Source organism: Physeter macrocephalus, chromosome 9 (genome assembly GCF_002837175.3).
Source record: "Physeter macrocephalus isolate SW-GA chromosome 9, ASM283717v5, whole genome shotgun sequence".
Taxonomy (NCBI): domain Eukaryota; kingdom Metazoa; phylum Chordata; class Mammalia; order Artiodactyla; family Physeteridae; genus Physeter; species Physeter macrocephalus.
In genome coordinates, this window is record NC_041222.1 from 2,272,080 (window position 1) to 2,282,621 (window position 10,542).

Genomic DNA, 10,542 nt, shown 5'->3' on the forward strand with positions numbered 1-10,542 from the left:
AAATGGTGAATAGAAGTAATGAGAATGAATATTTTTGCCTTGTTCCTGGTTTTAAGGGAAAAATTAATCATTTACCATAAATTATAATGTTAATTGTTAGTTTTTCATACACACCCTTTTTCAGGTTGACTGAGCTCCTTTCTATTCCTTTTGCTGAGAGTTTTTATCAGGAATGGGTATAAAAGATTGTCAAATACTTTTTTTCTGCATTAATTGATCCTGATATATATTAATTCTGTTAACATGGTGAATAGCATTGATTGATTTTCTAATAGTAAGTCAACCTTGTATATCTGGGCTAAAGACATTTTGTGGTCATGTATTATTTTGCATTGTTAGATTCATTTTGCTAGTATTTCCCTTTGGTTTTTGTATCTGTTTTTATGAATGATTATGGTATTTAATTTTTTCTTGTGATGTCTTCATGTGGTTTTGTTAGCAGGGTAGTGCTGACTTCATAAATTGAGTTGGGGTGTGTTTCATTCTCTTGTATTTCTTAAAGAGTTTCTTTTCAATTGGCATTATTTCTTCCTTGAATGATTGGTAGAATTCATCAGTGAAGCCATCTGGACCTGGAGTTTTCCTTTTGGGAATGTTTTAAATTATGAATTCAGTTTCAAAGGCTATTCATGTTTTCTATTTTGTTCTTAGTTTTAATCACTTGTGTCTTGCCAGTCATTTTCTAATTTATTGCCAAAAAATTGTTGATAATATTCCTTTATCCTTTTAGTCTCTGTAGACTCTCTAGTGATCTTTCATGACTCATATTGGTAATGTTTCCTGTCTTTTTTTTTCCAGTCTAGCTAAAGGTTTGTTAGTTTTAATGATCTTTCCAAATAAACAGCTTTTACTTTCATTGATTTTTTTTTACTACTGTTTGTCTCTTTTCTACTTAATTTATTTCCATTCATACTTTATTATTTTTCTTCTTTTTAATTACTTTTATTTTAATTTGCTCTTTTAATTTCTATGTTTTAAAACTTGGATTGAAAACCTTTTTTCTCTTCTAGTCCAAGCACCTACGCTTTAAGCTTAACTGCTTTAGGTATATGATTTCAGTACTTTTTAACTGTATTGAGACTTGTTTTATGACCCAGAATGTGAATTATCTTGGTGAAGATTCTTTCTGCACTTGAAAAGACTATGTATTAGATGCTATTCTAATACATGCTATTAGATGTATGCTTCTGCTATTATTAGATGGAGTGATGTATAAATGTCAATTCAGCTTGATGTTCCAAGTATATTAAATAGTGTTCTTAGGGCTTCCCTGGTGGTGCAGTGGTTGAGAGTCTGCCTGCCAGTGCAGGGGACACGGGTTCGAGCCCTGGTCTGGGAGGATCCCACATGCCGCGGAGCAACTAGGCCCGTGAGCCACAACTACTGAGCCTGCGCATCTGGAGCCTGTGCTCCGCAACAAGAGAGGCCGTGACAGCGAGAGGCCCGCACACCGCGATGAAGAGTGGCCCCCGCTTGCTGCAACTGGAGAAAGCCCTAGCACAGAAACAAAGACCCAACACAGCAATCAATCAATCAATCAATCAATAAATTTTTTTAAAAATCAATAAATAAATAGTGTTCTTCAAGTCTTCCATATGCTTAACTGATTTTCTGTCTGCTTATTCTATCCCTGATAGAGAAGTATCTAAACCTCTAATTATACTTGTGAATTGGTTAGTTTCTCATTTTGGTGCTGTTTTTTCATTGTTCATTTTGAAGCTGTTATTGAGTTTGTACATACTTAGAGTTGTTATGTCTTGTTGAAATTACCCATTCATCATTATGAACTGTCTTTATGTGTGGCAGTATTCCTTGATCTGCAATCTAGTTTGTGTAATATTAGTATAACTATACCACTTTTCTTCTGGTTTGTGTTTGTATGGCAAATCTTGTTTTATTCTTTTACTTTTAACCTATATCTCTCTTAATATGTAAAGTGGAATTCTTTTCAACAACGTTAGGTCCTGCTTTCTTATCTAGTTTGACCATCTCTACCTTTTACTTGACATTTTTAGTTTTAAATTACATTTAAATTAAGTATAATTTTAATATAGTTTGAGTTATACTATTATTTGTTTTCTATTTGTCCTGGCTGCAGTTTGTACCTTTTTTCTTTCTCTCCTGACTTCATTTTCATTTGACTTAATTGAGGTTTTGTTTTGTTTTGGAATTTTATTTTAATAACACTGTAGATTTATGCTGTATCTCTTGTTTTGCTTTTTTAATATCACTTCACATTTAATGTAATTATCTTACAATAGTATTCTTCCATTTTCTCCCTCCCAATCTCTACTATTATTGTCATTTGACTTTTGAGTATGATATATACTATTTGATACTTTGTGGTTATCATAACATTAAACAGTCAATTATCTCTTTTTTTTTTTGCCACGCCATGCAGCATGTGAGATCTTAGTTCCCTGAGCAGGGATCAAACCCGCACACCCTGCAGTGGAAGTGTGGAGTCTTAACCACTGGACTGCCAGGGGAATTCCTAAAAAAATTTTAATGAGGAGGAAAAGCTTATATATTTATTATTTCTGGCACTCTTAATTTCTTTCTTTAGATTTAATCTTCCATCTGGTATCATTTTTCTTACCACAGAATTTCCTTTATCATTTCTTATAGTGCAAATCTGGTGGTGATTAATTCTGAAACAGTATTATTTATCTGAAACAGTATTTATTTCACTCTGGTGTTTTGTGAACCATGGGTTATTTAGTGTTTAAATTTTGGGAATTTTCAAGATATCTTACTGATTTCTAATTTAATTCCTTTGTGGTCAGATAGTATGCTTTGTATGGTTTGAGTCGTTTTAATTTATTGAGAGTTGCTTTATTGCCTAGAATGTGGTCTATAATGGTACCTGTTCTAGGGACACTTGAAATGAATGTATCAATATATGCTGCTACTGTTGAATGAAGGGTTCTATAAATGTCTGTTAGATCTCGTTGGTTTATAATGTTGTTCAACTTCTTTATAGCCTTACTGATTTTCTGAATAATTGTTCTATTATTACAATGTGTAATGTGTGTTTTCCTCTGGCTGTTTTTAAGATTTTCTCTTTACATTGGTTTCCTACAATTTGATTATGATGTACTACCTTGATATGCTTTTCTTTGTTGCTTTCTTCCTGCTTGGGGTTTATTGAGCATCTAGGAGCTATCTAAATATCAAGATATTTAAGATATTTTAGAATATTTTTGGCCATAATTTCTTCAAACATTTTCTCTACTCCTCCCTTTCTCCTTCTGGAGCATCAATTACATATATGTTAAACAACCTAATATTGTCCTACAGTTCAATGATTTGCTCTTTTTTTGTTTTAAGTGAAAAAAGGTTTACATGCTCTTCATTTTTTAAAATGTCTGTTTTCTCTCTGTGTTTCAGTTTCTGTTGTCTTCAACTTTACTGATGTTTTCTTTTGCAGTGTCTAATGTGCTGTTAATCCTATATCCATTTAGTTTTTCATTTCAGGAATTACATTTTTCTCACCTCTAGAAGTTCTTTTTGGTTCTTATAACATTTTCCATTTTTCTCCTCATTATATTTATGTTTTCCTTTGTGTTCTTGAATGAATAATAATAGCTAAAGTCTTTACCTACTATTACTGTATTCTCTATCATTTATAGGTTTGTTTTTATTGTTTTTTTCTACTGGTTAGGGGTTTCATATTTCTAATTCTTTGTATGTTTAGTAATTTTCTGTTAGACTGTGAGCATTATGAATTTTCTGATGTTGAATTCTGTATTTTGTTGTCTTTAAAGAGTGTTGGGCTTTGTTCTGGCAGGAGTTAAATTACTTGAACATCTTTTTGACCTTTCCCTGGCTTGTTTTTAAGCTTTTTAAGGGCAGATTTATTACAGTAGCATTAACATACAGATGTAGATTTATTTCAGCCTAGTACTAAGAAGCATGATTTTTCTGGGGTCTCTTTTATATGTCCACTGTTTCAACACATATTCTCCACCCTTGGGGTGTTTGGTCGGAATTCAAACATGTCCCAGCCCTGTGTGAGCTGAGAGAATTGTTCAGTTTACAGTAGCCCCCCAGTAGTTCCTGGTTTTTTGTTTTTTTCTTTTTTTAGGGTTTTGAGCTTTTCATTATTGTCACTCCTCATAGTATTTAGTGTGGTAAAATGAAAATTTGGTCTCTGTAATATGTAATTACTGAGGCCTACAGGCACAAGAGAGATAGAAATGACCTTTGAATATATGGACCATCATGTTAGATGTATAGAAAAGTGGTAATTTACTTTTTCAGTAAATTTTAAGTATGTGGCAAAATTGTAGTCTATAGAAAGTACCAAATGAAGAAGAATTTCCAAATGAGAATCACTTTATTCTTGAAATTGTCTTCTTCTTTTGCTTCCATGTGATTACAAAAACTATTTTCTTTTTTCTTTTATTAGTCCTTTTCTGTCCTTTTTTGTTCTTTCCCCTGATCTTTCATCTCTCTTTCTAGGGACTCTTTTTTTCGCTCTCTTTGCTAATATGCTTAGAAACCTCATCCATTTTCACAGCTTTTAATATTTATCTTCATGTAGATTGTATCAGTGTATATATTATATATGTATATAGTATGACATAAACTGCTCAAACCTGTCTTCTTCTTTTTTTAAAAAATTTATTTATTTTATTCATTTATTTTTTGGCTGCATTGGGTCTTCGTTGCTGTGCGTGGGCTTTCTCTAGTTGTGGTGAGCAGGGACTACTCTTCATTGTGGTGTGTGGGCTTCTCATTGCGGTGGCTTCTCTTGTTGCAGAGCATGGGCTCTAGGTGCACAGGCTTCAGTAGTTGTGGCTTGCGGGCTCTAGAGCACAGGCTCAGTAGTTGTGGTGCACGAGCTTAGTTGCTCCGCGACATGTGGGATCTTCCTGGACCAGGGCTTGAACCCATGTCTCCTGCATTGGCAGGTGGATTCTTAACCACTCTGCCACCGGGGAAGCCCTCAACCTGTCCTCTGAGATACGGTCCTGAATTTTCAAATTCTGGTTGACGGGCTGTCCTCTTTGTATAGCCCATTACCTTAAATAAAATATACCTAAAACCTGAAGCTTTATACTATCCCCAGATTATCTCCTCCTTTACATCTCTTTTTCTCTGAATAGCTCTCAACTCTTCTTTCGCGTCATCCATTCCTGAAATCTTAGTCATTTTTGACACCTCCTTCTCCTATAATTAATTGCCCAGGCCCATTAATTTGACCTTTTCAGGGTTTCCCATGTCTTTTCTCTCATTTTAATTTCTACTGAAACATGTATTTATTTATTCATTAACAAATACTTGTTGAAATTCTGTGTATTTTAGGATTTTCCCCCCAGCAAGTAGGAATTATATGGTTTCCACAATATAGCATAGTTCCCAGAAATGATAGGCCCCAGTAAATATTCATGAAATAACTCACTAAATGAATATATTGGGTTGAACCATATGAACTTATCATTTTTGGGGTCAAAATGGTCAAATGTCAGCAATTTCATATGTTCAACAAATATATTACCAATATGAAGGAGAAATATGCATATTAAGTTACTTCTTAATACTGTTCATATTAACAGTAATATTAATGTGTATAATTTTCTTTCCTTAAACTATAAAATTAACTTTTCTCTTCTTTGTTTACCAGGAAACACGAAATTATCCAGAATCATATCCACAACTGCCAAGGGATGAAACAGTGGAGAACCCTCACCTCCAGAAGCACATTTTGGAATTAGCATCCATTCTGGATGTGCGAAACGTGTTCCTTGAGAATACCATAGATGACTATTAAAACAAAAATCTTCTGTTGAAGCAAGTTTTCATTTGCCACAGATTTTAAATGGTGCAGTTTTCTAATGTGATGACAGACACATAGTGGTGTTATTTAGTTTTTATTTTTCAATTTAGGACCACCATTTTAAAAACAAGCTGAAAAAAATTGTTCAAACTTTTAGGGTAACTGTTTTAAAATACAGTATTTCAGGTCTTTTAAAAACTCGATTAATCTTGGAATTTTTATTTTTGGGTTTTGAGGTACGGATACTTACCTCTAACATCTGCTCCTACACTCATATAGTCACTATTCTCACCCTGAGAAGAGTAAATCATTTATTTTTGTATAATGAGGAAAACCCAACTCTTATACTTGGACCTTAAATGTGTGGATTTGGAAAATATGTAATTGTTCACAAATATGAAACTAGCCAGCATGGACTACCAAGAATCAAGAACAGAGCCCTTCCATAATATTTCTTTTCATTCCAAGTTAGTAGATAGAAAAACGTGTGATTCTTTGAAGCCTAATCAAGATAGTTCTTAAAAGCATTTAATTCGTTTAAATGCTGTTAAAATTTCAGTAACTGTATAGGATTGATTTGCATCTATAAAGCTGAATCTCTAATTGGGGTCTTGAGATGATACATATCATTTGGAATGTGTGAGTCCTGTGTTATCATAAGATATGTTTGCATATTTTGTTTTCTTTGTAGTCTTTGAATGCTGGAAGTGAAAAAGAAAAACTTAAATCTTTCAGTCAAAAAATCAGGTTGTCGTTTTCATAATACAGTGTTTCCATAGGAATTCCATTTAAACTTTTATTAATTAATGAGATCAAGTTTAAAGACTGTCTAGGTTGAGGTCTGTGGTATACAGTAGAGAGTTTGTAATCTTTTTGCCTAGTTCAGATTTATGAAACTTCAGAGTTGTCACTAATTTTAGTTGAGGGTAACTGAATTGTTATATAATTAAAATGGAAGTTGCTTTTGCATTGACAATTTGGAAATTAGGTTTTTTAAAACTCCTTATATTTACTATTTTATATTTCATGCACAAGTTTTTTATTATTTTATATAGGACTCAGTGTATTATATAAAGATTTTTGGTTTTTTTCTTCCCTTTCATCCCCTTCATAATTTTACAGGCACTAGCTATGATTTCTTTCCCCTCTTTTGACTCCCCAGCATTCAAGTTCAGAAATCTATGAATCAAAAGCCCTTCTACCTAATTTTCTGTACAGGCTCACAACTCTACCTCTGGCAGTCCCAGGGGAAATGAGGTGTTTGCTTTTGGTGCCTCTTTCCTATGTCCCTAGGGAAATTTTACTGTAATATTTTTAACTTGGTTTTTATTTCTAACATACAGAATTATTTTGGTCTAAGTTATTCATATACGTGTTCCAATTTGTTGGGTTTTAATCTGAAGTCTTGAAGTTATTGTTCTTGGGTTTGGGAGACTTTGTGGGTTTTTTCATTAATTTTTTAAATGTCATTTTTGTTTGTTCTTTTAAACATTATTTCAGAAGGCTTTGGAAAAGTTACCTTGGAGAAAGATTTCCTTGGCTAGTGGGTTTTCATTATTAGATAAAGACTGCTTTCCTTTTTTTTTTTTTCCCCCCCCAGTACCTTAATAAACTTCATAGCTTTCCTTTCATAAGTGTTCACCTGAACTACAGCAATAGACTGTCCTTAGTTATCTGACCTCTTGTTTCAATTCCCCTGAAGTTCTGTGCCAGTAAGATTCCTAGCAACACATACTCTCCTGTTCTCTGATGCTTAAAATAATATTTATCATCCTGAGCTTTATCCTCACTTGATTAACATAAAGAACACTGGCTTGAGAAGTAGGAGACCTGAGTTCTAATCCTGGCTTTCCTGATAACTAGCTTTATGCCCTTTGACAAGTATCTTCATGTCTCTGCTTTTTAGCACTCTCATCTGTAAAATGAAGGCATTGGCCCAAGGTTCTGTCCAATTCTGTGGTTCTATAATTTGAACTCTTGGTTCCAAAAGATATTGATTTTCCCACCCCTGCCACCTGGAAAATAGGTTTCCCTTATTTTAGTATATACAACATTTTCTTTTCTATATCATTTTTACCTAGTTTTTGTTCAAGAAAATATCTGGGTCCCACTTAGTTGTTGTAGAAACTAGTTCAGAGAGAGAATCTCCGGAAGAAATTAGAGCTTTTGTTATTAGTAACATGTTTGTCTAAGAACAAGGGGTCTTGGAACTCACAGCTAGTGTTTAGATGATGACCTTGCTCCTCAAGTTAATAGTAGTGTAATTCCTTACTGATGGTTAAAAATTTAAAGTGAACTGAAGTAATCTTGAGAGGAAAACTGTGCTGGAAAATTCTAAACTATTGTTTCATTCATGCCTTTAAAAAAATGTGTATTGAGCAACACTGTACTCCAGATTTTGTCCTAGGCATTGGTGAAACAGACAACGTAGACTTAAAAGTCCTTGTTTTCATGAAGCTTATATTCTAGTAGGAGGAATCAGGCAATAAATATAATAAATAAGTAAATTTATGTTAGAAAGTTTTAAATAGTGTGAAGAAAATTTAGAGCGTGGCAAGGGAAATTTTTCGTTTGTCTTTAGGCAGAAAATAATGTTTCAGTGAGTGATCGGGGTAGGCCTTATTGTGAAGGTTACATTTGTGCAAACACTTGTATTCCTTTGTTGTTGTTGTTTTTAACTTTTTGTTATGAAAATTTAAAACATACACAGAGTTTAATGAACCTTTTACACCCATTACCCAGCTTCTACATTTTAGGACCTTACTTTAATCGAGGAAGAGGAAATGAAAAAGGACAATCACTCAATGGGCTCAAGACGGCAATGGCAGAGGATCTTATTTTCTCAATATATACTGCTCCCCTTTATGAATATTAAAATGTTAAATACTTTATTTTTAGAATTCATAGAAATTTAAATTTTGGAACTAAGAACAAAGCAAAACAATGGGAAAGGGCACTTCTTTGCTTTCAAATTGCACAAGCTCCCCCCCTGGAGATTCTGATAGTGTCTCACCTCACCTAACAACCACTGTAAACAAAGTAGTGTAATAGTGTAAGAGTGCAAGAAGTCAGTTATATACAAAACAAAATTAAGCACAATGGAATTGTTTTCTCTTTCTTTGTCCGTATATTTCTGAAGTTGATAAAGCAACTATCTTCCCTAATTTACAGAAGAGAAAGCTGAGACCCCAAAAAACTGTCCGTTTTTTTTTTCATGAAGATGGAGCTAGAACTAAAACTCAAATCTCCTAATCTCAGCCCAGTCTTTCCAGTAAGCTCAGGTTGCTTTCTATAATGAACAAGAAAGAAATAATTAGAGATTTATATTTTGGCACAAAAGCTATGGTATTTTTTTAGTATATCAAATATTGAAACCAGTATAAATCAATCAGCCCCTGCAAATTTTTATTTATTAATAATAAAAAAATCCACAAGTCAGACATTTTATCTTTGATTTTAGTCAGGGTATATCCTTTGTGTATGTGTGTGTGTGTTTTTTCTTCCTAGGAAGTGGTGCTCTCAAAAACCTCTCAAAGCACATAGAATTTATTGTACCCTTTATATTTTTACCAAGTTGAAATGTTTTGAGATTATAAAAGCAAAGTGCAATCTAGTCATGACTGAAATTTTCCTGGTAAAGGATATGGGTTTTATTTTTTCTCACTTGTGGCTACTATGCTTTGTTTTCTTCTTGCGGTAGTATTCCCTGAGACAGATTAGGTGGTGATTGAACTGAATTTCTTTGAGGTAAAGGGAAAAGCAACAAATCCAATGTATATATTATTATGAGAGCTTTCATTAGCATTTTTCTCCAAGTTTAATCTGTGACCTGTGTGAGTTAGTAACTTTCTGTCTCTTAGAAGCGTTTTGGACTCTGTTGAAAAATCTTGTACTTAGTTATCCACAGAGACTTGTAATCAGTCTGATATACAGAGAATATTCTGGACAGGAAATATAGTAAGGTACCAAGGTCTGCAAACTTGGCTACTGCCTGTGATTCAGAACCACCTCCCCATCCTAAGTGAGTAAAAGATTTGATATGAATATGAATGGTATGAATCTCCTGGTGATATTTTGGGTGTATATGTTCCTGTATGTTTGGAGAGTATTAAGGATATTTACATCGAGGGCTCTTTTGTTGTCCTTATTTATTTGAAATTCTTATTTTATTTGCAATGGCATGTATATATTTTCATGATGCTGAATCTCTGTGTATACTTTTTGTATATATGTACATATTTGTAAATATATGGTATGCAGAGATACAGTATGTGTATATTATATACCCATACCCATTGTGGGCTGAATTTATTTAAGTTCTGTGAGGACATCATGGTGGCATTGTTCATGCTGCTGTAATTAGGTTGTGGCTGTATCTCAATCGTGAGCCTCTATTTTGAGGGGCTTGTGTTTGGGTAAAATGGACTAATTTGGAGTTGAAATTAGGACATGAAGATCTTAACAGAAAGCTGGATATTCTTAGCTTTAAAATCATCTGCCAATTTCCATTTAAACTGATGATAAATTAGTGTTATAAACCTGAAAAACCTAAGTATGTGAAACTGAGACACCAGCAGGTTCTTAAGCTATATTAGTACTTTATTTTCTTGCCTGTAGTTGGGTATTATTACTTAGTAACATACGTATTTATATGGAGAATCAAGGGGCAGTGGAAAAAATTACTTTGATCACATTTCAAAATAGATAGGAAAATGTCCTTTAAATAGGGAAATATGTTCCTAGTTGCCATTTTAATGCCT

The 10,542-nt window shown here is 33.4% G+C and overlaps 1 protein-coding gene across 4 annotated transcripts in view; it reads left to right on the plus strand.

The window, feature by feature from the left end:
* Nucleotides 1–9,354, plus strand: part of SCAI (suppressor of cancer cell invasion) — a 135,367-nt gene extending 126,013 nt beyond the window's left edge. For all 4 annotated transcript variants that reach the window (XM_024126481.3, XM_024126483.3, XM_024126482.3 and 1 more), the window contains one exon: nucleotides 5,630–9,354. In XM_024126481.3, the coding sequence (XP_023982249.1) occupies nucleotides 5,630–5,776 (147 nt within the window). In that variant the 3' untranslated portion in view covers nucleotides 5,777–9,354. The remainder of the gene's footprint in view (nucleotides 1–5,629) is intronic.
* Nucleotides 9,355–10,542: the final 1,188 nt, after the last annotated feature.